The 25047-nt window shown below is 43.3% G+C and overlaps 1 protein-coding gene across 2 annotated transcripts in view; it reads right to left on the bottom strand.

Moving 5' to 3' along the window:
- Positions 1 to 5247: 5247 nt before the first annotated feature.
- BMPR1A (bone morphogenetic protein receptor type 1A) overlaps positions 5248 to 25047 on the bottom strand; it is a 192324-nt gene continuing 172524 nt past the window's right edge. For both annotated transcript variants that reach the window (XM_054729085.1, XM_054729086.1), the window contains 6 exons: positions 21068 to 21212; positions 15049 to 15241; positions 13452 to 13749; positions 10363 to 10538; positions 8854 to 8984; positions 5248 to 8767 (listed from right to left, as the gene is read on the bottom strand). In XM_054729085.1, the coding sequence (XP_054585060.1) occupies positions 8642 to 8767; positions 8854 to 8984; positions 10363 to 10538; positions 13452 to 13749; positions 15049 to 15241; positions 21068 to 21212 (1069 nt within the window). In that variant the 3' untranslated portion in view covers positions 5248 to 8641. The remainder of the gene's footprint in view (positions 8768 to 8853; positions 8985 to 10362; positions 10539 to 13451; positions 13750 to 15048; positions 15242 to 21067; positions 21213 to 25047) is intronic.

Genomic DNA, 25047 nt, shown 5'->3' with positions numbered 1-25047 from the left:
TGACATTATTGGGTCAGACAGTCCCGCGCAGAGTCAGTTATTCTTGCAATAACATACGGTTTAAAAAAACCGCATATTCCAGAGCAAACGGGCTTGAGAAAGCAGTCGTCTGTTGTGGGAAGCTTCATCTTGGTAGGAGGTGTTCAGTGTTTGTTGACTGTGTTCTTCTCCGTAAGGAAATCAGACCGGCTGGGACTGAGGAGCTGGTGTCAGGGTGACCGAGGCTCCGCCCGTGCTTTCTAGGGCCGTCACTCCGGACTCGCTCAGAGTGTTGACACTGAGGTGTGCGTGCCCACGTGTAAGCCATCAGTGCGGAGGGGCGCAGTGTGCAGGCCACTCTGCCCTGATGGTTTGATGTTGGGCTAAAGCACCATCTTTCTTGAACTTTCCCATCCGTAGCATGAGCTGGTCAGCCTGCTGGATCTGGCTCAGCCCTCGCCTGCCTGCTCCTCCCTCTGGCCAGGGCCTCGCACCCAGTGCAGTCTTAGTTGCCAAGACCACTCCTGACCAGGCTGGTGTGGGCCCCCCCTGACGGACAGGAGGCAGTGCCAGGCACCTCGCCGCTGGACGACCAGCCGGGCCTTCTCGCCGCTCGCTGTTGCTGCCCTCGGTCAGGCTGTGCCAACGAGTAAGTGGAAATGTATTGCATTAGTAACAGAGGGAGGGAGTTGATATCCTCCATAAAGGGCACATGTCGTCCAGAGCAAGGTTATAAATAGAAGTGCTGCCCGGCAAGCACTGCCCGCAGCTTGGATGAGTCACCGGCAAGCTGCTGGGGCACCTAGAGAAGCGAAGCTTCCCGTGCAGAGTTCCCAAGCCTCCGTCAGCCCAAGTGCAGGCTTCTGTCAGCACGTGCAGGTAGGACTCCAGCTCAGCACGGACTCTCCGGTTTACTTGATGACTGCTCATCTGCACTAGGGCATCGACGTCTCTGGGTGGAGACTCAGTGCCTTCGGGTAGACCTGCTACCCAGGCCAGCATTCAAACAGCCTCCCTCGCAGCAACAGCTCCCTGAGCTGAGTGCCCAGTGGTATCAGACCTCCCCAACCTGATGGAAAAATTCAAAAGTACCACTGAGGAGCAAGGAAGGATACTGTAAGCAGACCAGGACATTGTAGTAATTCCTAAAAAAACAGGAAGTAGAAAGGATCAAGTATGCAATGAAATAGCAATAAGCAATCATAACCCCAAGCATGTGAGACTGTTGGAGAAATGGGAGTGATTTCGGCGGAGTTACAACTCAGACTCAGCCGCCCCACACGTGGGGGTCAGGGGAGGGCAGTCGCTCCATCCCCCTGCGCTGAGCAGGGCAGCAGTGGCCTCTGCGAGGTCAGTCCTGAGCCCCAAGTAAGGGCGGCTACTGACCCTGCGAAGGCAGGAAGCCCCACCCCTGATGACCTGTAACCTTAGGGAGTCAATCAGAGACCTCTCCACGGACGCAACCACATGTCCAAATTATTTCACAAACACCACGCAGGGGACAGAATGGTCTAGAAACAATGTTTCTTAAGCTCTCCTCCCCTTCCTTACGCTCCTCTGTAGTCCATGTTTATCTTGAAAACAAAACACTCCTGAGCACCACCCCCGACCCGCTTCTATCAAGAAGCTCCCCCAAACCTGGCTTGACAAAGACAAACCTCTGGGGGAGGGGGAGTGAGGAAGGGAGCGGAAGCCTGTGGGTGCCCTGGAGTAGAGGAGAGGACAGGGTTGCTATTTGCTCCAACAAACAGTGATGATCCTGCTGCTCCCTGGAACCGAGGTGAACAGGGACCCACTAACTGTGCGCAATAGCCCCAGAGTGCCAAACACTAGTGGAAAATTAGGGTCAGGAACAAGACCCAAAACTCACCAAACTGAAGTTTTTGGAATATATACATCTTTAGAAACAAGAGAGAAAATTGTAAAGATAAGTCTTATATGCCACCCAGATCCTGGTCTCCAAATATCTCCCTCCCGAGTGCCTTTGAGAGGGCCGACTGGTGCAAGAAAAAGAGCAGCTGAGCCTGGAACATCATGTGCCAAAAGGACGTGCTTAAAAGATAATGGGCATGGCCGGCGTGGCTCAGTGGCTGAGCGTCATCCATGAACCAGGAGGTCATGGTTAAACTCCCGGTCAGGGCACATGCCCAAGTTTTGGGCTCGATCCCCAGTAATGGGCATGCAGGAGGCAGCCCATCGATGTTTCTCTCTCATCAATGTTTCTAACTCTATTCCTCTCATTTCCTCTTTGAAATCAGTAAAAACAAAAAATAATGGTCACATGTCAAAAGCTCAGGAGCCGGTGTGAGGAACTCCCAGTAGCCAAGTCTGGGTCAATTTGAACATCAAAGCCAATAATGACTAGTAAGCCTATATAACCCATGAACAGATAAAAACCCGAGTCCCATGCTGGTGGGCTGCCCTGAGAAACACAAACATCATGTCCACCCACTCACTGGCCTTTGCTCCAGAGAATGTCAGAATCACAAAAGCACGAGTCGGACAGCTGGCTCAGGCTGAAGGGGAGTAAGGAGACGTGACAACCAAATGCAGGATCCTAGCCAGATTCTGGGACCAGGAAATGTGCTCATGGCTTTTATGAAAACACCTGGCAAATGGCATTGCAGGTAAGTGTCATGCTATCGATGTGAACTTCCCTGATTTCGATAATTGGTTGCATAATAGAACACCTGAAGTACTTAGGGATGGAGGCAGGAGCTCTGCCAGGTACGGCAGGTACTTCAGAAAAAAGCGCGTGTGAACACAAACTCCGAGCGCCTTTGTACTTCCTGTGATGCACATGCAAAATGAGAGTTGTCGCAAAACGTAAGTTTATGAATCTGGGTGAAGGGTAAATGGCATTTTTTAAACTACTTTTCAAATTTTCTGGAAGTTTGAAATTATTTCAAAATACAGTTAAAATGAAATTTGATTGTTTAAGTAAAAAAAGACACACACCTCAGTAGATGGGTGAAAAGCAGGAAGTGGGATATAACACAAGAGGGACATGCTAGGAAATCTGGGAGAAACATCCAGGAGACCTGGTATTTGTCTAATGGTAGTTCTAGAACGACGAAAGTAAGAGGAGGGAGGAAATAAAGAAACAATGGAAGAAAAGTTTCCAGATCCAAGAAAAGGTGAAAAAACAGAATGGAAATATGTAGACATGCAAGTTTAAACTTCAAAAAGGAAAATTCTGCTTCGTGAACGAGAAACTAAGTTCCACCACCAAGCACCGCACCGGACCCGCCGTTCCCACTGGCCGCGGGAGCTGGGAGACGGCGGGCAGCGCCTCCGCGTTGGAGTCTAGCTCCAGCCACGGCGGACCACGTCGAAGAATGAAAACTGCTTTTTAAGGGTTTGAAGTGCCTCCCACAAGTGTGCCACCGCCTTTCAGTTCTCTCTTAACATTTTTCAACACTTACTTGGGTTTCAGTGTAGTGAACAGAGATCAGTTGCTTCAACTGATTCAAAATTTGCTTTATAAAATGGCTCCCCCTAAAAAAACAAAAGACCTAGTTTGAAAATATTTTCAATATCAGCATTTTATATTGACTTTTTAAGAAAATATATTTTTATTGATTTCAGAGAGGGAGAGGGATAGAAACATCAACGATGAGAATCACTATTTGGCTGCCTCCTGCACGCCCTCCACTGGGGATTGAGCCTGCAACCTGGGCACGTGCCCTTGACCGGGATCGAACTCAGGACCCTTCAGTCTGCAGACTAACGCTCTATTCACTGAGCCAAACCAATTAGGGCTTGACTTTGAAATATTGCTAACATGTCAGGTTCCCTGTATGCAGTAGGATCTGGGTGGTGAGGTGGCTGCCGGAAGCCCTGGGGCATCTGGTGGCCCTGAATGTCACTTCCAGGGTGCATGGGCCACTTGGTGAAGTGACTGACAAAGACCAGGAAGAGAAGGTTCAAAGGGGGGTAGGTAGGTCACACATATCCCATCTAAACCTGAGAATGACAGTTCCTACCTGAAAGGATCCACCTTTCTGCCCGGTTCTTTGCTTCCACTGAAACACTGTGTGCACGGCCCTGTGCACTTGAACTAAGTTTCCTCGCCCCGACACCCAGCCTCAGGGCAACCTGCCCGTTTCTGCTCACAACCTGAGCTCCTGGGAATGAAGTCCTCATGATCAGAACAGTGCCCGGGCCACTGGGCGGTCTCTAGGCTGTGCTCCCAGAGCCACGTGTAGAGACTCCACTCCTCTCCAAGTGCCAGGAGGCAGTCACAGGCCTGGGATCAGCCATGCTCAGCTGGAGGGAGGCAGGTGGAGAAAGGCCCTGCCCCTGCGCCAGATGGCGCTCACCAGCGCCAACAGGAGTGCCAGTGAGAAATCCTCTGGGCACAATGTTAAAAACTTTAGATTTTTCTTTCAACTTAAACCATCTTTTAAAAGTTCTTATCTACTAGGCCCACTTTTCGAAAGGTAATCTACAAAAATAAACATACAAAGATTCATGTTTAATGATGTTCAATGCTTTGGTTATATTTTCTAAAACAATGGAAAGTAACCCAAATATTGAATGGGGAATTTAAAAAAGTTCCATCTATTTGATGGAATATTACATGGTCAATTTTTTAAAAAAAGTTATGCTTTCAATGGCTACATAGTGACACACTATGATCTTAATATTGGAGAAAAGTATGCAGCAGAAAAACATTGGAAACCTTCAAATGTAAATAGTGGTAACATCTGGCAATAGAATTTTGAATGATTTTATTTGTTTTATTCTTTCCTGTTTTCCAAAATTTCTGCAATAAGTACATATTTTTATAACTAGAAAAATATTTTTAAAAGAAAAACCACCTTTATTTTAATAGGTTTATGGCCCTTCTATCTACACGAAGGACGGAGGGTATGGCTAGCTGGGCACTTACCTGCCCCTGCTCCGACCCGGCTTCCTGGTCGCTGAAGTGCACACCTCAAGGGACATGTGTATGTTCACTAACTTACTTTTTATGAAATCTGATATACAATACAAACTGAGCAGAGCACCACAAAACACATCACTGAAGTACACTAAAATAAGGTTATTTACTTAAAAATGATACACTGGATGTAATCTCTATATAGAACACAGCAATTAATAGTAACCTCAATAAGGCGCCTTTTAAAGCAGATGCTGACAAAATAAATGTAGTATGTTACATACCAAAGATGAATCTATATTTTTGGTGTTTTACAATTGCATGATAAAACTGCTTAACCCTTCTTTCAATGTCTATGTACAACTTCCCTAATTAAGCTATAATGGCATTTCATTTTATATAATATATACTGCATTTTAATTTTCAAACGGGCAGGGACAACAGTCACTACCAGGGCTTAAATAATTCTACTGAAAGCAGTTACAGAGCACAGTCTACCATCACCCCAGTCAGTCCTTTGCAAAAGCAGCGTTTACAGACTCTCCTCGGGGACAATCTCAGTGGCCGCACCAATGCTGCCAGGGTTACTGTTTCTGTGAGCGCTGGCTGTCTGCAGGTTTCACTGTGATTCTCTTAACAGCTCTGAGGCAAGAACTGGTATTTTAACATCTGACCAAAGCAAATAATAAATATCACCACTTTTAAACAGTACGAGAGCTGCAACAATACTTAAAAAAAAAATCAATGCGTATTTCTGCTGTTGAAATTGTTTTAGATACTTAGAAACATTTTAAAACAACATGTATGAAGAGAAATATGACTTGAATTTATAAAATATTCCCTGGAATAAGTTATTCAATATAGAAGTTGATTTTGTGCTAACTTAGAGATGCATAATTCTTTAAAAATTGTATTGCATTTTTGTTTTAAACTTAAGCAAAAAATCTGGGGTAAAAGGTGCTATTTTTTTTTAGCAAATAATTTGGCACGTTCTAGGAAAATAATTTTCAAAAATGATGTTACTTTCTAAGTTTAGAAATACATCTGGACATTGAAAAAGACAACATGAATTGTTGATTGAAATATTTTTTGTGAAACTATTTCCAGAAAATTAGATTCAAATTTTATACTTCAGAAACTTGTTCAACAGAAAAGCACAGGGAAAGCTTAGAATAAAGATATTGAAATCAGTCCTAATGTGCCTTTAATTCCAGAGATGTTTACACAGTTATCTCTAGATAACTGAAGATTAACTTCTGTTATATTCTGGTACCTTTGGAGTTTTGTTTTTATTTTAGTTATTTAAGGGATGACAGACAGGAGCCACATGTTTTTAAAATGCTCAATTATGAGACCAAATGATGGTTTCTAGGGTTTTTCAAATTATTAACTATGGTGCTATATCATACTTCCTTCCTCTTTAAATATTTCACTTACTGAATGAACTAAGAAATTTAAGAGTAAAAGTAAGAAGAAGTTTCATGCAACATTTTTTAACTTCTAAAATTTCAAATAAGTCATCTGCTTTTTAAAAAACCTGTTACACTAGAAAATATTTATATTGAACAAGTCTCTAACATTCATTCTTGCTATCACTTTTAATAGGTCAATTTAATTTAAAAAGTTAATTATGATGGGCTTGTACTTACTATCTGTAATGTTTTGCATCCACATACTATTTTAACATTTCTAAGAATAGTGCTTGCCTTCTCTTATGTATTTTCTTTACTATTAAGATGACAAATGATTTTGAAGATTTATAGTTTGTCAAATAAAAATAAATCAAGGTTAACCTTAAGTAGATCAGAGCTAGTAAGTGTTCTTAAATGCATGGCAATTTCGATAAAAATAACTATGAATCTCACTGCTAAGAGCTGGGAAACATTCTGAAGGAGCAAGTTATTTGGTACTCCTACCAACACGTAAACTCACTCACCCTGATGAACATTTCAAACTTAACTTATCTTAGATGAAAATTATTAAATTCAGTCAAAACTACTAAAGCAAATTTTAAATGTGTGAAATTTGATGTCAGTATTTATTAAAGTTTTACCCTTAATGGCCAGTCAAATTTTTGGTAATGAATGGAATCATGCTCTGCTGTCCCCTCTCCAAAGTGTTTTGACCATGTTGTAATATAATCACATTTATTTTATGCTCTATTCAAAGAAAACTCTTACTTTCTGCACCTAGGAGTTGTTTTATCAGACTAAGGCATTAACATTTAAAAGGCATTACAGAAGTATAAAACGTTTCAGTGAATGAGAAGTACTCCTTGCAATAACAAGGCATCCATCGCACACGCAGCGTTTTCTGGAGTAGCAGCTACACGGTACAGACATGGCCACTGACCAGACAGTGAACTCTGTGCCGGACTCTTCACTGTCTTCACACGTTACAGAACAGAAATCATAGACAGAACCGGAAATCTCAAATGATGCCCATGTCTAAAACAGCTGTTAATGATGTGTGTCATCTCTGAAACAGAAATTTCTAACGAGAGGACCCTTTCACAATGGAAAGTCGAGAGGATAGTATCTTAATTAAAGTCTGTGCCTGAAGTGAACAAACTCTTGGGTTTAATATACTAGTTAGAATGTATTAGTTCTAAAAATTCATATGTGGTTCTACTTTATAACATTTTCTTCTGATCTTTTATTTTTTCCCTTAAGGATGAGGTGTGAGGTACACGTGAGCTGGTTTCTACAACAGTATAGATGCATGTACATATAAAAAATATGGTTGTAAAAGGAGCATGTATTTTGCAAATAAAGCATATTACACACAAAATATAAATAACTTCCCTTTTAAAAGTTACTGAGAATAAAGAATACAGAACATGGTTATAGGCACTTAACATTGCTATCAAACGCAGTCATTAGGAACTCACTTCAATAAGAAGTGTTTTCTTCACAAGGTCATGGCATTGGAAGGTCCAACTTTGGACAGGATGCTTTTTATGGCAAAATAATAATTACCAAAAAAAAAAAAAAAAAAAAAAGAAAAGGAAAAAAAAAGGTGGTGGTAGGAGAAAAACAGTTGAAATTTTCAGGCACTTTAAACTTTTTTGGCCTTTATATCAACTTTTATGTTAAAAAATAAAGTTGGTGGAGAAGCTAGCTCACTTTCAAGGTAAATGGCTTTTATGTGATTGGCGAATCTTGGTCAGGTCATGCATTTTTAAAGCACAAAACCAACAGCCTCTAATATCTTCCTGGGTGTTCATTAAGTCATATTTTCTTCTAATTCGATGGCAGCAGAGAAATCCTGGCAAGCATGTGTGTGTACACACACCATTATCAAGGCTGACAAACTATTTCTCATAAACTACGCAGCATCCTAAACAGATGATAATCCATAGGCTGTTTACAAAGGTCGAGTACAAATCCATGGCGTTTTCTCAGGTAGGAGGCAAGGACACATTCCTCCGACTCTGCTGAATTCACTGATCTTCTTAGGCTTTCACAGAAAGCACCATTTTATGAGCAGGTAATTCAGCACCCAGAGTGTGACTGGAGACTCAGGAATCAGGACTGAAGTCTCGATGTAGTTCATAAAAACCCGATTTAAAAAGGCATCAGAAACCACACTTGGAGTAAAGCTGTCCGTAGGTAAAGAGTGGAGTCCTGGAGTCCCCAGCTCATACTCTGCAGAGCACGGGAAGGTGCCAGGGCAGCCTGTGAACTGCGCAAGCTCCTCATCCCACTCGACTCCCACTGCGCCCTGGCACAATCGGCCGAGCGCAGTCTGGAGTTTCTCCTCAGGACTGCTTCCCTGTCAGATCTTTACATCTTGGGATTCAACCATCTTTGCGAGCGTCTTCTTGATCCGCAGAGCCGTGAGTCTGGAGGCCGGATTGTGGGCCCAGCATTCTGACATCAGCTTCAGCACTGCTCGAAGACACTGAAAAGCCAACAGAGTGCAGGGAGCAGGTGAACATCTTCGGCCACACTCATCATCCCTCCCTCAAGGGCCTGGGCTCCACGTACCTCATCACTGTTCCATCTATTAGACACAATTGGCCGCAGACGTTTGACACACACAACCTCACGCATATCTTCATACGATGGGTCACTGGGCACCATGTTGTAATATGGCAGTTGGTACTCCTCTACTATTCCTGCAGGGAGGAAACAGTGGGCACAACAATGGTGGCCGGACAAAATACACCAATCTACTCAGCACCTCTTATTAAACTATGGAACTAAAACTGACTCCTGCATACAGAAGAAAAATATAGAGTGGGTGATTCACTTTTAATGGTAAATGTATGTTGTTCTCTTTTTTTATGTCTAACTAGAGGCCCAGTGCACAAAAATCTGTGGACTCAGGGGGGGCGGTCTTTAGGCCTGGCCTGAGATCAGGGCCTATTGGGGCTTTCCTTCCCCCGGCTGCAGGCAGCTGGCCTGGACCTCCCTTTGCGGGGTGATCACTGGCCGGCCACACACGTGCCACAGAGTCGCTGCCGCCAGTGGCCTGGGCCTCCCTCTTTCTTTGCTTGGGGGTGGGGCCAGCCCGGTGAGGGGCTGTCTGCCCACCTCATCGCCCCTAACTGCTGGCCTGCCTACCTGATCGCCCTTAACCACTTGCCTGCCTACCTGATCACCCATAACCGCTAGTCTGCCTGCCTGATCGGCCCTAACCACTTGCTTGGGGGTGCGGCCAGCCCGGTGAGGGGCTGTGGTAGTTCTAGTCTCTGGTCGTTCTGCTTATGGTGGCTGGCCTTTTATTATATAGGATTATTTCCCCTATGCCTATCAAGACCCCATCATAGCTACGGACATAACAATATTAAAAAAAAAAAAAAAAACCAGCAAGGGAAACACTCACCCTAAATGTTAATCTAATTATTTGTTTCTCGACACTGTTCCTACTAATAAATGCAGCAGAAAGACAGCCTGATATGTAGCAAAGAGAAAACCCCGTGGGCCTGAGACGGCCATCCAGGGAAAGGTCGGACTGCAAGGCTGCTGTGCTGGTGTCTGGGAACTGGCTGGCAGGCATCTCCCTAAATGCTGACAGCGGTGCATGGGGCCGGCACCATTTGTTCAGACAGCAGGGTTGGTGCTGAGCACCTGCTCGCTCTCTGCATTTGGAATTTTGGAAGATGCTAGGCAGAGGGCGCCTACATGACCAGCCGCCAATAAAACCGCTGAGAACTAAGTCTCTAACTACTTCCTGGACAGCAGCATTTCTCACTTCACACGCTGGAGGAATTCAGTGCGTCCTGTGTGGCTTCCCTGGGAGAAGCCTTTGGAGGCTACTGGCCGATTTCCTCTGAACTCTGCCCCTGGCACCTTTTCCCTTTGCTACTTTTGCTCTGTATCCTTTCACTAGAACAGATGTTAGCTGTGAAGACAACGACGTGCCCTTCCAGTGATGTTCCAGACCCGTGAGAGGTCCAGGGGATCCCTGACATCTGAACTATGTAACAGGAGTGGTTACTTTCTGAATGAGGAGGATGCAAACGTAACAGGAAACACCCCCTCCACTCCTACCCCCTGTGATGCAGCGCCGAGCCATCTCCCAGATGATCAGGCCGAAGCTGTAGATGTCTGCCATGATGTAGGGCTGGAAGTGGTTCTTGTTGAGGCTTTCGTCCAGCACTTCTGGGGCCATGTACCGCCGGGTGCCCACTCTGGCGTTCAAGGGCACGTCCACTTCATTTGTATCACTGAGAGAGGATGGTTAAGAACAAAATAGTTTTTCTTCCATTTTTGTTGTATTTTATAAAAGTCAGACTCTCCCCCCAAATAAATAATAAAAATCTATCTTTCTAAAACTCCACATTCTTTTATCAGAAACCATTGAGGCGAGATGTATTTTTAAATTTAACAGCTTTCAGATTTTATAAAAGTAATATACCCTTTAAATATATAGTACCAATTCTAGAACTTCCCCAGCAGTCTAGTCTAGAGCAGGACTCTTCACAAGCTTGCTACCACGTGTGCACTGAAAGCTAAGCATGAATACTGCTATCAAGCTGGATAAAGACAAGATACCGTGCATGAGTTCAGGGAGTTTTGTCACCAAACAAGTGTGGTGTCTCTCAAAGAAAAAGGACAACACCAAACGTAAGCTAACGTGGTAGGTGACTGTGTCCCAGAGCCAGCGGATGTGAAGGGAACCTGAGAAGAGTTATTGCCTGTCCATTCTCATGTGACACATTTCCTTCCTTACAGGTCCCACCAACGCGGGCTGGTGCAGCAGTGCCTACATAGTCACTGATGTAGTAAGTGACGCTCACTGGGTTTTAACTTGTGAGGTAAATTTTAGAGCTAGAAGACATGAATGCTTTTTGTTAGGTCCCCAGTTCTGGAAACTACTATGAAGCAGAGATTAATGTATTCTATATTTCCTTATATAGCATCGGATGAATATTTGAGCCAATTAACACTACACTGATTAAAAACAAACAAACAAATAAGATCAGAACACTGGAACAGCCAGGAAAGATGATTTAATTTTTCAATATTTGTTTTATTATGGACGAGTATTTTTGTGTTTTTTAAAAAAATTTAAAAAATATTTTTATTGATTTCAGAGAGGAAGGGAGAGGGAGAGAGGTAGTAACATTAATGAGAGAAAATCATTGATTGGCTGCTGCCTTCATGCCCCACACTGGGGATTGAGCCCTCAACCTGGGCATGTGACCTGACTGGGAATCGAACTGTGACCTCCTGGTCAACCACTGAGCCATGTCAGCTGGGCTGGACTAGACCTATCTAATAAAGAGGGAAGATACTAATTGACCCGCACGCCGTCCCAAAGATGGCGGCGCCCACAGCCAATAAGGAGGGAATATGCTAATTGACTACCGTGCCCTCAAAGATGGCGGCGCCCACAGCCACAAGATGGCGGCGCCCAGTCCCCTCAGCCCCGCCCGGGCAGCAGGTGCATGGCTGCTCTGCACGCCTGCCTCCGGAGCCCCCCAATCCTCTCAGCCCCCCAGCCTCCCAGGGCCGGCCCAAGGCACAGGCAAGCCTCAGATGGTGGCTGCCTAGCCAACGCCCGAGGCACAGGCAAGCCTTGGATGGGGGCCGCCCAAGGCTCAGGTAACCAGGGCCGGCTGAGGCTTGCTCTGCCAAAATTGGCAGCAGCAGAGGTCTGATGGGGCATTGCTTTCCCCTGATCACCAGGTCACCTCCCACCTGAGGGCTCCTGGAATGTGAGAAGGGGCAGGCCAGGCTGAGGGACCCCCCCTCCAGTGCTTGAATTTTCATGCACCGGGCCTCTAGTATTTTAATATTATGACCTGAAATTAATTCTGAAATGTGAAATGGCTGCTGTATTCTAGAGCTATAACATTAAAATGACTTCAATAGTATATAACATCCTAAAGATGTTCTAATTGTAGTTATTTAAAACTATTAACGATGTAGCAAGTGGTGATGAGAAATGGCATGTCTACTCCAGGTGGGGGAGTGTAAATTGATGCGGGCTCTCTGAAGGGATAATGTGCAATATGCCTCAATTTAATACACACATGCCCTTTGTCTAGCCCTTCTAAGGAACCCATCATGATGAAGTACTTGTATAAGTGTGCAAGGATTAATATATACCGATAAAATACAATGTTCATTAAAGTATTTTTAAATAGAGACAAACCATAGGCAACTTTAATGCCTGTGAGTCTGGTCATGAAAGAAGTTATATTTTGAAAAAATGGCATCAACACTATAAAAAAGAATGAAGTAGATCTACATAAACTAAAATAGAAGAATGTCTAAGACAGTGGTCGGCAAACTCATTAGTCAACAGAGCCAAATATCAACAGTACAACGATTGAAATTTCTTTTGAGAGTCAAATTTTTTAAACTTAAACTTCTTCTAACACCACTTCTTCAAAATAGACTCGCCCAGGCCGTGGTATTTTGTGGAAGAGCCACACTCAAGGGGCCAAAGAGCAGCATGTGGCTTGCAAGCCGCAGTTTGCCGACCACAGGTCTAAGACAATAAAAAACAGGAAATAAAAAATTATGTAGAGGAGAATGTAATTTTTGTAAACAAAACAAACAAAACCCACCAGGACAAAACCCCAATCATATACTTATTAGAGGCCCAGTGTATGAAATTCATGCAGGTGTGTGTGTGTGAGTGTGTCCCTCAACCCAGCCTGCACCCTCTCCAATCTGGGACCCCTCGGGGGATGTCCGACTGCCGGTTTAAACTGGCAGTCGGACATCCCTCTCACAATCTCACAATCCGGGACGGCTGGCTCCAAACTGCTAGCCTGCCCGCCTGCCTGATTGCCCCTACCCACTTCTGCCTGCCAGCCTGATCACCCATAACCATGCCCCTGCTGGCCTGGTCACCCCCAACTGCCCTCCCCTGCAGGCCTGGTCGCCTCCAACTGCCCTCGCCTGAAGGCCTGGTCGCCCCCAACTGCCCTCCCCTGCTGGCCATCTTGTGACCACTTGGGGGCGGCCATCTTGTGCAAGGGTGTGATGGTCAATTTGCATATTACCTCTTTATTATATAGGATGTAAGCACAAACACATTCTTGAAATTTCACTGTCCTAAATACCAACATGCAAAAACTTCTGGAGATTAATAGAATTCCAAAGAACAGGCTAAGACCACTTACCTATTGAACTTAACTGCAAGGCCCAGGTCAGCAATACAACAACTTCCATTTTTCTTAATGAGAATGTTTTTGCTCTTTAGGTCTCGATGAGCAATTGCGGGCTTTCCTTGGGTGCCGTAAATCTCCGTGTGCAGGTGGCACAGACCACAGGCAGCTGAATATGCCAGCTTGAGTAGGGCCCTGGTGTCCAGCGTCGTACACTTCAGGAAGTCATAGAGAGACCCGTGCTCATGATAATCGGTGATCAGATACAACTGGGTCCAGGAGCCGGTGCCTTTAATGTCTGCGGCTATAAAACCTGGTTGTGGGTGAGTTTCAAGGTTAGTTATCAGAGGTGGCATGGAGAGTAATGAAGGGTCCCAGGGTCATGACACATATAACTCTACACTTCTGCAATACATTTACAATAATATTAATGATCATCCTTAAAATGATAATAGTATGACTAAGAAAATCACGTATCATAATAACCTGGGGGAATGTTATCATCTACATGACTCTCTGAGCATGAAACCTATAAAGACGACACATGGAAAGGACTCTCAATTTCAAAATGAAAAGTGGACACACTTAAACAAAGTTAAAAATGATCAACGAGCCAATTCCATGCGCCCATCAATGCCTCCTCACACCTGCCAGCTCGCTGACGAGCAGGTCCATAATGCTGGCCCCTTTCCTTTCCTCTCTCCCTTCAGAAAAAGGTCAGCAAAAGTACGGAGTAGTGCCCTGCCCCCAAATTCATGTCTACCTGGTGCCTGTAAATGCGACCTTATTTGAGATGTAATCAAATCCAGATGAGGTCATACTAGGTTAGGGTGGTAATTCAATGACTAGTGTCCTTGTGAGAGGGAAATGTGGACACAGACACACAGGGAAGCAGGAGTGCTGTCTCTCAGCCGAGAACATCAGGGACCGCTGGCATCACCAGATCCAGAAAGAAGCAAGGAAGGGTCGTTTGTGCAGAGCCTTCAGGAAGCATGGCCCCTCCGACGCCTGGGTTTTAAACCTCAGGCCTCCAAAGCTCAGAGGGAATGAGTGCTTGCTGTTTGAAGCCTCCGTTAGTGGTAATTTGTTATGATAACCTTAGGAAACTACTATAAGTGCCTACTATACTCTTGGCAATGTACTATGCCCCGTCTACACTGAAGGGAAAGGAAATAGTAGCTGAAAAGAAAGGCTGGGAAAGCTAAACGAGTTGATGGACCCTACGGATCAGATCATGCCTGAATGACTCTGCTGTTGTGTAAATGGGGTGAGGGAGAAACCTACTAAGCTACATCATATGGTGGTGGTAGCTTAGCTTACAAAAGGCATATATAGTTACCCTAGAAAATTGCTTAAATTTAGCTATAAAACACTTGGTTTTTGTTAGATATGAGTAAGTCCAATAAGCTGGCATTCCTTTGAAATTCTTTGTTGTTTCCTCAGCAGGGTAGTCAATACAGTGGCTAGTGAACATTTAGAACTGTGTTGTATTGAACTGTTTATTAGCCTGCGTTTCCTTTAGCCCAACGCACATAACTGAATTCAATATGCTCTGAGCCCACACCCACTAACCTGTCAGAACATGGAATCGGCTGACAGAATGTGTACCCACCGAGGATGTTTTCATGGCGCATCAGCACTGTCTGGTAGATCTCTGTCTCGCGAAACCAGCTAGCTTCTTCAGTGGTAAAGAACACTTTGACTGCCACCTTCTCACCACGCCATTTACCCATCCACACTTCTCCATATCGACCTTTACCAACTTGCCGAACCATCTGAATCTGTTTGGCAATAGTTCGCTGAACCTTCATTAAAAAAAAAATGTTTTGAGTTCTTGATGAAAAGAACCTATTAAGACTGAGAAAGTGGTCTGTTAGTTCATCCCATCAAAAAAGATGGTATATAACCAACTCCAGTATTAAACATTAAAATCTATTTAAAAGGAGATGACACAATAAGCAATATATTCTGATATCACACACTGTTTATAAAAAAGTTCAAAAGAATTCCCTTCCCTATGCACATATGCCTCTGGGTGGTCTCCTTCAGACTCTGGGCCGGCCGCATGACTGGCCCTGGGAAACAGAACCAGAGAAACTGTGCCCTGCGGGCAGCCATGAACTTCCTGCTGTTCTGGGAGCTCTGGAGAGTGAGCAGTGCCGAGCTGACACAGCAAGCCGCACACCACACTGCCTCACTCTAGCTGAGCGCGGCCAGGAGAAAACTGCCAGCAGACCCACTGGATCGGGAGAAAGAAGACATGTTTGCTGCTTCAAGCTGTTACGCTTTGGGGTTTTTTGTTTGTTTGTTTGTTTGTTTTTACAGAGAGGAAGGGAGAGGGATACAGAGTTAGAAACATCGATGAGAGAGAAACATCGATCAGCTGCCTCCTGCACACCCCACACTGGGGATGTGCCCGCAACCAAGGTACATGCCCTTGACCGGAATCGAACCTGGGACCCTTCAGTCCGCAGGCCGATGCTCTATCCACTGAGCCAAACCGGTGAGGGCTGGGGTGGTTTTTTATGCAGTGAAATCTAAATGACAGTTAAAAGTCTTCGGCTCAGTCTCTCAAATGGACATGGTCTGTCTCACCATTCCCTGTAATCACATCATACCCCTTCCATTTCAACTATTACATTTATTTATTTATTTATTTTTCCCTTTAACTGCTACCGTTCTTTTTTTCTTACTGAATTTATGGGGGTGATATTGGTTAATAAAATTATACAGGTTTCAGGTGTACAATTCTACAATACATCATCTGTATATTGTATTTTGTGTTCACCACCCTAAGTAAAGTTTCCTTCCATAACCACTTACCCCCCTTTACCCTTTTCTACCCCTCCTTTCTCTCTGGTCATCACCATACTGTTGTCTGTGTCCATGAGTCTCGTTTTTCTTTGCGTAATACCTTCACCCTTCTCACCCACCCTCCACCCCCTTCCCCTGAGACGGCCAGTCTGTTCTCTGTGTCCCTGAGTCTGTCTCCACTGGCAGTTTATCCATTTCAACTTTTAGAATTACTCAACCTCATTCCCACCTCAGAGCCTTGTCAAGAGCAGCTTCCTTCCCTGGTAAGGGCTGCTCTTTTGTTCAACATCTGCATAGCACACATACACTTCTCAGTTGCTGCACTTATCACAATTATAGTTCTTTATTGTTATCATATATATTTGAGTTCCATACCACCCTGCTCACAGGACTTAGGTAGTTTCTGAGGACAATACCTGGAATACATTAAGTACTTTCATTAATATTTCTTGAAAGTAAGTAATACATTAATTGCTACCATTAGTGGTCATACTAAGTTAAACAGAACACTAAGGTCCAGTGCAGATTGTATTTAAAATGGGCCAAATTTTGTGAACACCTAAACTAACTTACTCTATGTATCATTTTATTACAGAATCCTTTTATAATTTTTTCAGAAGTCAGGATTACTGACATATAACTTACACACAATAAAATTCACTCTTCTTGAGAACTGCGTTTTACAAATGCATAGTCATGTAACCACCAACACCACAATTAAGAAAGAGAACATATCCATCACCCAAAAAAGTTCCATCTTTTCTCTTTAAAGTCAATCTCCCTCCTCCTCCCGCCCTCGACATTGCTGATTGGCTTCCCATCCCCACAGCCCTGCCTTCCTGAAAACTGCACAAATAGAAACCTGCGACATGTATGCCTCTGTGCCTCCATCATCCCCTCAGAACATGCTGCTCTTGAACCCATCTGTGCTGCTGCCGCCTGGGCCAGTGGCTTGTTCCTTCTCACTGATGAGGCAGTCTCCTCTGAATGTATCACCACTTATTATCCACTTACCAACTGATGAACTTTCGGGTTGTTTAAAATGTCTATCTACTATGAACAAAGCTGCTATGAACATTCCCATTCAGGTCTGGGCAGGTCTGTATAGCTCTTCGGCAAATATTGAGCAGAAGGACTGCTTCACTTGTATAGAAAGTGAGTGCTTAAGTTTTCAGTCAACTGTCAAACTTTTTCCCAAAGTGGGTGCACCATTTTTTTTTTTTTTTAGAAATAAAAGGTACACAGTTATGGTTTATTATTCCAGCGTGCTGGCCACATTGTACACAAAACAGTTCTCTTCAAACATAACCATCCTAATATATAAAAACTCTGGGTCGTAATGACCAGTAACAACCAAGGGTCAACCAACCGGAAGTCAGTCCTGCAGTCAGCGCTGCTGCTGACTGCAGGTGCGTGCCCCAGCACTGACTGCTGAGGGGCTGCGAATCAGGGCCAGAGAGAGGCCTGAAGAGAGAAGCAGGGACTGATCCGTTGCCTCTGTGGAAGCATTTGATCAGCACTTGCCTCTCTCTTTCTCTCCCTGTCTGGCCAGCAGCTGTGCCTCCATTTCTCTCCAGGCCTCCACCGGGGCTGCTGATCAGCCCCACCTTTCTGATCAGGCTCCATTGATAGGCCCAGAGTTGCTGACTGGCATAGGAACCGACCAATCAGAACCAAATGTAGGTGCTGTGATGAATCAATGGCTGCCTAGGAGGCGGAGCCACGGCAACCCAGCACTGACGACTTCCATGGCAGACAGCTCCCCACTGCTTTTTACAGCTAGATGTTATGTGGGTACCCTCAATGGTTTGGTGCTCTCTGCTGGGGAGCCTAGCTTGGGGGTTAGATCCCGGAGTTTTCAGTGGCAATTTCCCACAGCTGAGATCTCTCTACAGGACTTCAGTTGCTGACTACGAGTGCCCAGCCAGCCCTTTGCTCCTCTGCCCCTCCTACCAGTCTCTATGCGTTCTCCACCTTCGGTCCTTGGATATCAATCAGGGTTCTCTCCTGTGACTTTTCTGTTGATTATTCAGGAAGCCTTTCTGTATTTCAGTTGTAATTCCAGCTTGTTCCTGGGAGCATGTCTGTGTAGAATCCTTCTATTCTGCTACCATTTTTAATCCCTGTAGATATCTCCGTTTTGTATTTTAATCATCAATGTGAGACTGCCAGCTGACATCCACAGCCTTGGCCATATTTGTGGATGTGCAGTAACATCTTATTGTGCTAGTTTGTGTTTTCCCAATGATGCTATATTTTCATATGCTTATTTGCCATTCTCATATCTTCTCTGGGAAAGTGTCTATTCAACTCTTTTGTCCATTAAAAAAATTGAATTATCTTATTACTGAGTTGTAAAAGTACTTTATATATTCTGCAACACAAATTTGTGATTTGGTTTTTAATGTTCTTAACAGTGTCTTCTAAATAAGACAAGTCTTACATTTTGAGAAAGCCCAATTTATCATCTTAAAAACTGCTTTATGCCTTTTGATTTCCTAAGAAATCTGTGCTCAACTCAAGGGTCACAATGATTTTCTAAAACATTTTCTTGTAAAGGTTTTATACTTCAACTTTTGCATTTAGGTCTATGATCCATTTCAAGGTAATTTTGTGTATGGAGTAAGGTAAGGGTTGAGATTTACTTTTCAGCTAACAGATGCCCAATTTCTCCTGTACCATGTTGTACAGACGGTCTTTCTCCCACTGAATTTCTCTGGCTCCCAAATCAGTTGGTTACATATATGCATGTCCACTGCCAGGCTCTCCAGGCCTTTCACTGACACTCCCCTCCCCCCCTTATCTTTATGCAGCACCATGGTGGTTACATGGCTTTACATTAAGTCCAGAAATCAGGCTGTGAATCCGCTTTGTTCTTCTTTGTCAAAGTTGTTTTGGCTCTTTTGGTCCTTTATATTTCCACTAGTGGCCCGGTGCACAAAATGCGTGCATGGGGGGGTTCCCTCAGCCTAGCCTGCACCCTCTCCAATCGGGGACCCCTTGGGGGATGTTGGGCCTAAACCAGCAGTCAGACATCCTCTCACAATCTGGGGCCACTGGCTCCTAACCACTCACTTGCCTGCCTGCCTGCCTGCCTGATCACCCCTAACTGCCTCTGCCTGCCTGCCTAATCGCCCCTAATTGCCCTCTCCTGCTGGCCTGATCTCACCCCCAACTGCCTTCCCTTGCCGGCCTGGTTGCCCCCAACTGCCCTCCCCTGCTGGCCTGATCTTGCCCCCAACGGCCCTCCCCCGCCGGCCTGATCATCCCAACTGCCTCTGCATGCCTGATCGCCCCCAACTGCTCTCCCCTGCTGGCCTGATCTCACCCCCAACTGCCCTCCCCTGCCGGCCAATTTGGGTCTGATTGGTCGGTTTCTATGCCAGTCAGCATCAAAAGCTCCACCTCCTAGGCAGCCATTGGCTCCTCACAGTTCACCCAGATTTGGTTCTGATTGGTCAGTTTCTATGCTAGTCAGCATCTCTGGGCCTGATCAGAGAGGCGGGGTTGATCAGCAGCCCCCGTGGAGGCCGGGAAATAGAAGCGCAGCTGACGGTGAAGCCCGGAGAGAAAGAGAGAGGCAACAGCTGATCAACAGCTGCCACAGAGGCTGTGGATCAGACCCTGCCTCTCTCTTCGGGGCTCTCTCCGGGCCTGATCCGCAGCCCCCTCAGCAGTAAGTGCTGGGTCGCCATGCCCGAACCAGCGGCAGTCAGTGCTGGGTTGCCATGGCAACCCAGCACTGACTGCAGGACTGACTTCCAGTCAGTCGAGACTTCGGTCGTTTTGGACACTACAGACTCTGGGTTTTTCTACATTAGGATATTAAATGTCAGAGTCAGCACATCAATTTTAGGAAAACGGACATCTTAATACTGACTCACAGACAGGATATACATCTCGACTTATTTAGGGCTGTGTTGATTTGTTTTGGCAATGTTTTCTAATTTTCAGTGTACAGGTCTTATATAATTTTGGTAAGCTTCTTGCAAAATATTTAATTTTTTAATGCTACTTCTAGTGAATACAGCTCTTATAATTTTAATTCCTAATTGTTTTTTTGCCAGTGTACATGAGTTCAGTAATTTTTGTACAATGACCTTGTTTTCTGATGAACTCACTTATTGGTTGTCTTAGCTTTATGGTATCATCCTTGAGGTTTTTTACACAATTATGTTGTCTGTATGTAAAAACCATTTTACTTTACACCTTTCCAATTCAATTACAGAAAATACTTAGTTCAGTTAAATGAGAGATGAATGTATTTAAACAAGTGTAATTAAACAAATAAATATCTACCTGAATATCTGGTGTTTATCATAAGGGTCCTCTCAACCCCTAACCTTGAGTATTTCCTTACATATAACCCTCTTATAATTACTCATATATGGTATTGCATTGTGAGAAGTGTCTTCTCTGTGAAGGTCTGTGGGAGAAACTTCCTTTTGAGTTAAGAATCGGAATAGTCCAGGAGTCACACACCTGATTCACCTTCAGAATGGCTGTTAGAGCAAAGCTTGTGAGCTAACTCCAGCACTTATGTAACAATCCATGACCACACTTCCTTTCCTAACCTTACTTGCCTATTTTCCTTGTTTCATATTTCTTATTTTTGACTAATTTCATCTTGCCTTACTGCAGTCATCTTTCTAACTAAGAAGGAAAATACACTTGCGGTCATGCTCCTGAGGCTGTCCTAACCATGCACCCATAGCCTGTCCTGATCAGGCACCGATCGTAACCACGCCCATCACCCTGTCATGACCACGCCCCATCACCCTGCCGTGACTCTCTGCTTCCACAGATGCCCGTCTTACCAGCAGAGGTAGTCCGGAACCGCTGCCAGAGCTCTGCGACTGGTCAATGAGGTCTTTCAGGGACTCTCCCGCGGGGATAAACGCTTCATCCTGTTCCAAGTCACGATTGTAACGACGTCTGCTTGAGATGCTCTTGCAATAATGTCTTTTCAAAAAGCAGAAAATAATCTACATTAAAATCCTAAAACTATAAAATTTAAAGGTTGTCAACAGCATTATTCTCCCTTCAGATAGGATCATATCAAAATTAGCTTTAGCCCAGATAACATGCCTCTGCCAACAGAACCTCCAGAAGGGGCTCTGCCAGTCTAACCTGAGTGCTGCTTGGACAAGTGGGAAAGACAAATAAAAGGAACAGCATGTTGATGTGACTCTACAATGTTTTAAATTACAGATATATATATATACACACACACACATACACACACACACACACACACATATATGTCTACAAAGTTCAGAGAGGATATATAGCAAGTTGTAACTAAGTTTTTCTGGGGATGTAGGAATATAAACTTTCTACTTTACACAAGTATTTTTATTTGAATTTGTAAGTATACTAAGTGTACCGGTTAATAATGGTGGATTTTGTAATCAAAGAAAACACGGATAATTTCAAGAGAAACATCAAAAGTGCTTTTATTCAAAGTAATGTCCATCGCTAGCTATACATTTCCCCCATCTTTCAGGTAATTTGTGGATACCGTCCCAACAGAACTTTTCTTGTTTTGAGGCAAACCATTTAGAGACCCAATTTTCCACTTCTTCGTATGTTTTGAAGTGCTGCTCAGAAAGTGCGTGTGCCATCGATCAGAACAAGTTGTAATCTGAAGGAGCAAGGTCTGGTGAATACAGCGAGTGGGTTAATACTTCCCAGGCAAGATCTTTTAACATGTCTTTAACTGGTTTTGAAGTGTGTGATGGTGCGTCATCATGAAGCAAAATTACTTTTCCGTGTCTTCTGGAACATTCTGGTTGTTTTACGATCAAAGCGTGGTTCAAATTGATTATTTGTTGTCAGCAGCGATCAGTCTTAACGGTTTCACCTGGTTTTAGAAGCTCATAATACACCACACCTTCGTGATCCCACCAAACGCAGAGCATTGTCTTCTTTCCAAAGCGATTTGGCCTTGCAGTTAATGTTGATGGTTGACCTGGATCAACCCATGATTTTGTGCATTTGGGATTCTCAAAATAAATCCACTTTTCATTGCCAGTCACAATTTGATGCAAAAAGACTTTCTTTTGTACAGTTGAAGCAACATTTTACTGATGACTTTTCGGTTTTCCATTTGTCTTTCGTTCAGTTAGTTGATGTGGCACCCATTTTCCTTCCTTTAAAATGTTTCCTGGGAGGGGAGGGGTTGGGAAGGTAATGGGGGGATGAGGACACATATATAATACCTTAATCAATAAAGAAATTTAAAAAATATCTTTCCTTTTGCTTGTAAACAATTGGAAATTGTTTGCTGAGCAATGTTTAATCTTTCTGCAAGTTGTTTTTGAGTGTGACACACATCTTCACCCAATAATGCTTGTAATGGTTGGTCTTCAAACTTTTTCGGTTGACCTGGACATTCTTTGTCTTTCACATCGAAATCATCATTTTTAAAGCGTTTAAACCAGCATTCACAAGTATCTTGAGATGGAGCATGTTCACCATAAACTCCCCGAAGTACATGATAACTTTTTCTTCAAAATAAAGTAATGAATTAAAACTTCCCGCAAATGCTCCTTTTTTGGCACGAAATTCGATATTTTTAAGCGTAAAAATATCTATGATGTTAACACCTTCAGAAAATCTGACATATTAAGTTTTCAAGCTTGCTGTCAATACAACAAAGTAGCATACATATCAAATCACATATATATCAACATATATGTAACTCCACCTATTGAAAAAAAATCCGCATTATTAACTGGTACACCTAGTTCATTCAGTAACAAAATGAACAATAAATATATTTCCACTTTTTAAAAAAGGAAAAAAAAGTGTATGGAAAAGAAATCAAACAAGTCCTCTTCATTCACTCTGGTATTTTCGAAGGCTTCTCTTTTTAAAATTTCAAATTATGAAATATTTTAAACATATAGGAAGGTAGAGATTTATTTGACACTTGTGTATACCATTTAAATTTAATAAATATTAACATTATTTTAGATATATTGAAAAGAAATAAACATTAGCAATATCTGAAGCTCCAGCCATTTCCCTGGTAACTCCACTGCCCTCCTGTACTCCTAACAAGTTCTATCCTAGAAGTGATTTATCTTTCCAATAATGTAGCTATACTTTTACCATAACTGTAGGTATTCATAAACAACATTGTTTCTCTGGATACAAATTTACATAAATGGCATGTTGTAGTAATAATTTACACCTTGCTTCTGAGTGAAAAAACAAAATAACCCTCATGTTCTACATATTTATTCATGTTGATACTTATAAAAAATAACAGCTAATTTTTTTGAAGCCGTGTGTGACAGGCATTGTTCTGTGACTCACTTCATCTTCACAAAACTCCTAAGAGGTAAGCACTACGTTCCCAGTTTACAATGAGTGACCAGTGGCCCCCAGGCTGATCTGCCCAGTTGCACAGCTGGCCAAGAGGAGAAGCTGGGATCCAAACCCAGAGGCCAAATCAGAAATCCATGGTCTTAGTCATTACTATTCTGTCAGGGAAATAATTTAACAGGCACCTAGTAATCTTCTTATGAATTTGCTACAACTTACTGTGCTGCCATATTTTAGTTATTTCCAAAAAGTTTGTTAATATAAACAGGGCCGTAAAAGCCATTCCTGTGCCTGTCTCTTGTGCAGATGCATAAAATTTCTTGAAGGTACACATACTTTCAATTTTATTCACATCCACTAAACTGCTCTCCTTTATACTTCCACCAAAAATGCAATCTCCCAAAGCCCAACACCCCACATTCCACCCTAACCCGGAACTGCCACAGTGCTGACTTTCGCCAACCTGAGGGCGATGAAACAGTAACTTGTTTTTGTTTGATTATGAGGGAGGCTGGAATTTTGTTTTTCACAACTCAGTTTCGAACTGCCTATTCATTGTTTATGCACATTATTCAATTGGAGTGATTTATCCATTTTTTCTGATTAATTAGTAGTTTTTTACATAATCTGGATACTAAATCTTTGATAATTATGTGTTACAACAGTCTTCTCTCGGTTGACATTGTCATATCATTCCCTTTATGGTGTTTTATGTCAGTTTTAAATTTTAATGTTGTCAAATTAAATTCATCAAACTTTCCTCTTTTTTGATATATGCTTTAGTGTCCTATTTAAGACAACCTTCCCAACGCCTAATGTCATAAATACATTTTCAAGGTTTAAAAATTGAGATCCTCTCACTTAGCCCTTTAATCCATTTGGAACTTACAGTACAGAACAAAAATCCGAGAATAAATTATTACCATATGAACATATTTGACCATTTTTATAATTTTATATTTACAACTTAATATGGGTAACTGACTCAAATGGTTTAAAATTCAAAAGGCACAAAAGGGTGCACAGTGAGAAAGCTTCCTCCCGCCATCCCCAGGCCCCCAGCTTCATCTCCGAGAAGGACCTAGAGCTAGAACTAGTTCCAGTGTCTTAGGTGACCTTCTGGAGACATGATATTCAAACAAAAACACACACACTGGGGCTCATGTCCCTTGTTCTTTTTTCTTCCAGAAATGGTAGTATACCACCTCCTGCTTTTTCACTTAGCTTTCTTTCTGAGGGATCATTCCATAGCAATGCATAAATGGCCTCTGTTTTCTTTAATGGCTAAACAGTATTTCATCATATGCCTGTTAACCATCCCCTTACTGGTAACATTTAGATTGTTTATAGCTTATCTTGTCCCTCAGTTTGAACAGAGGGGCTGTTTGAATTAGAGGAGCTAACAATCTTGGGGTTTAATTGACAGGTGCGACTCATAAACTGTGGAAGGCCACAGAAAAGACAA

This window comes from Eptesicus fuscus, chromosome 17 (genome assembly GCF_027574615.1).
Source record: "Eptesicus fuscus isolate TK198812 chromosome 17, DD_ASM_mEF_20220401, whole genome shotgun sequence".
NCBI classification, from domain to species: domain Eukaryota; kingdom Metazoa; phylum Chordata; class Mammalia; order Chiroptera; family Vespertilionidae; genus Eptesicus; species Eptesicus fuscus.
Note: the sequence above shows the minus strand (reverse complement) of the source record. Positions and strands in the feature narration are given on the sequence as shown.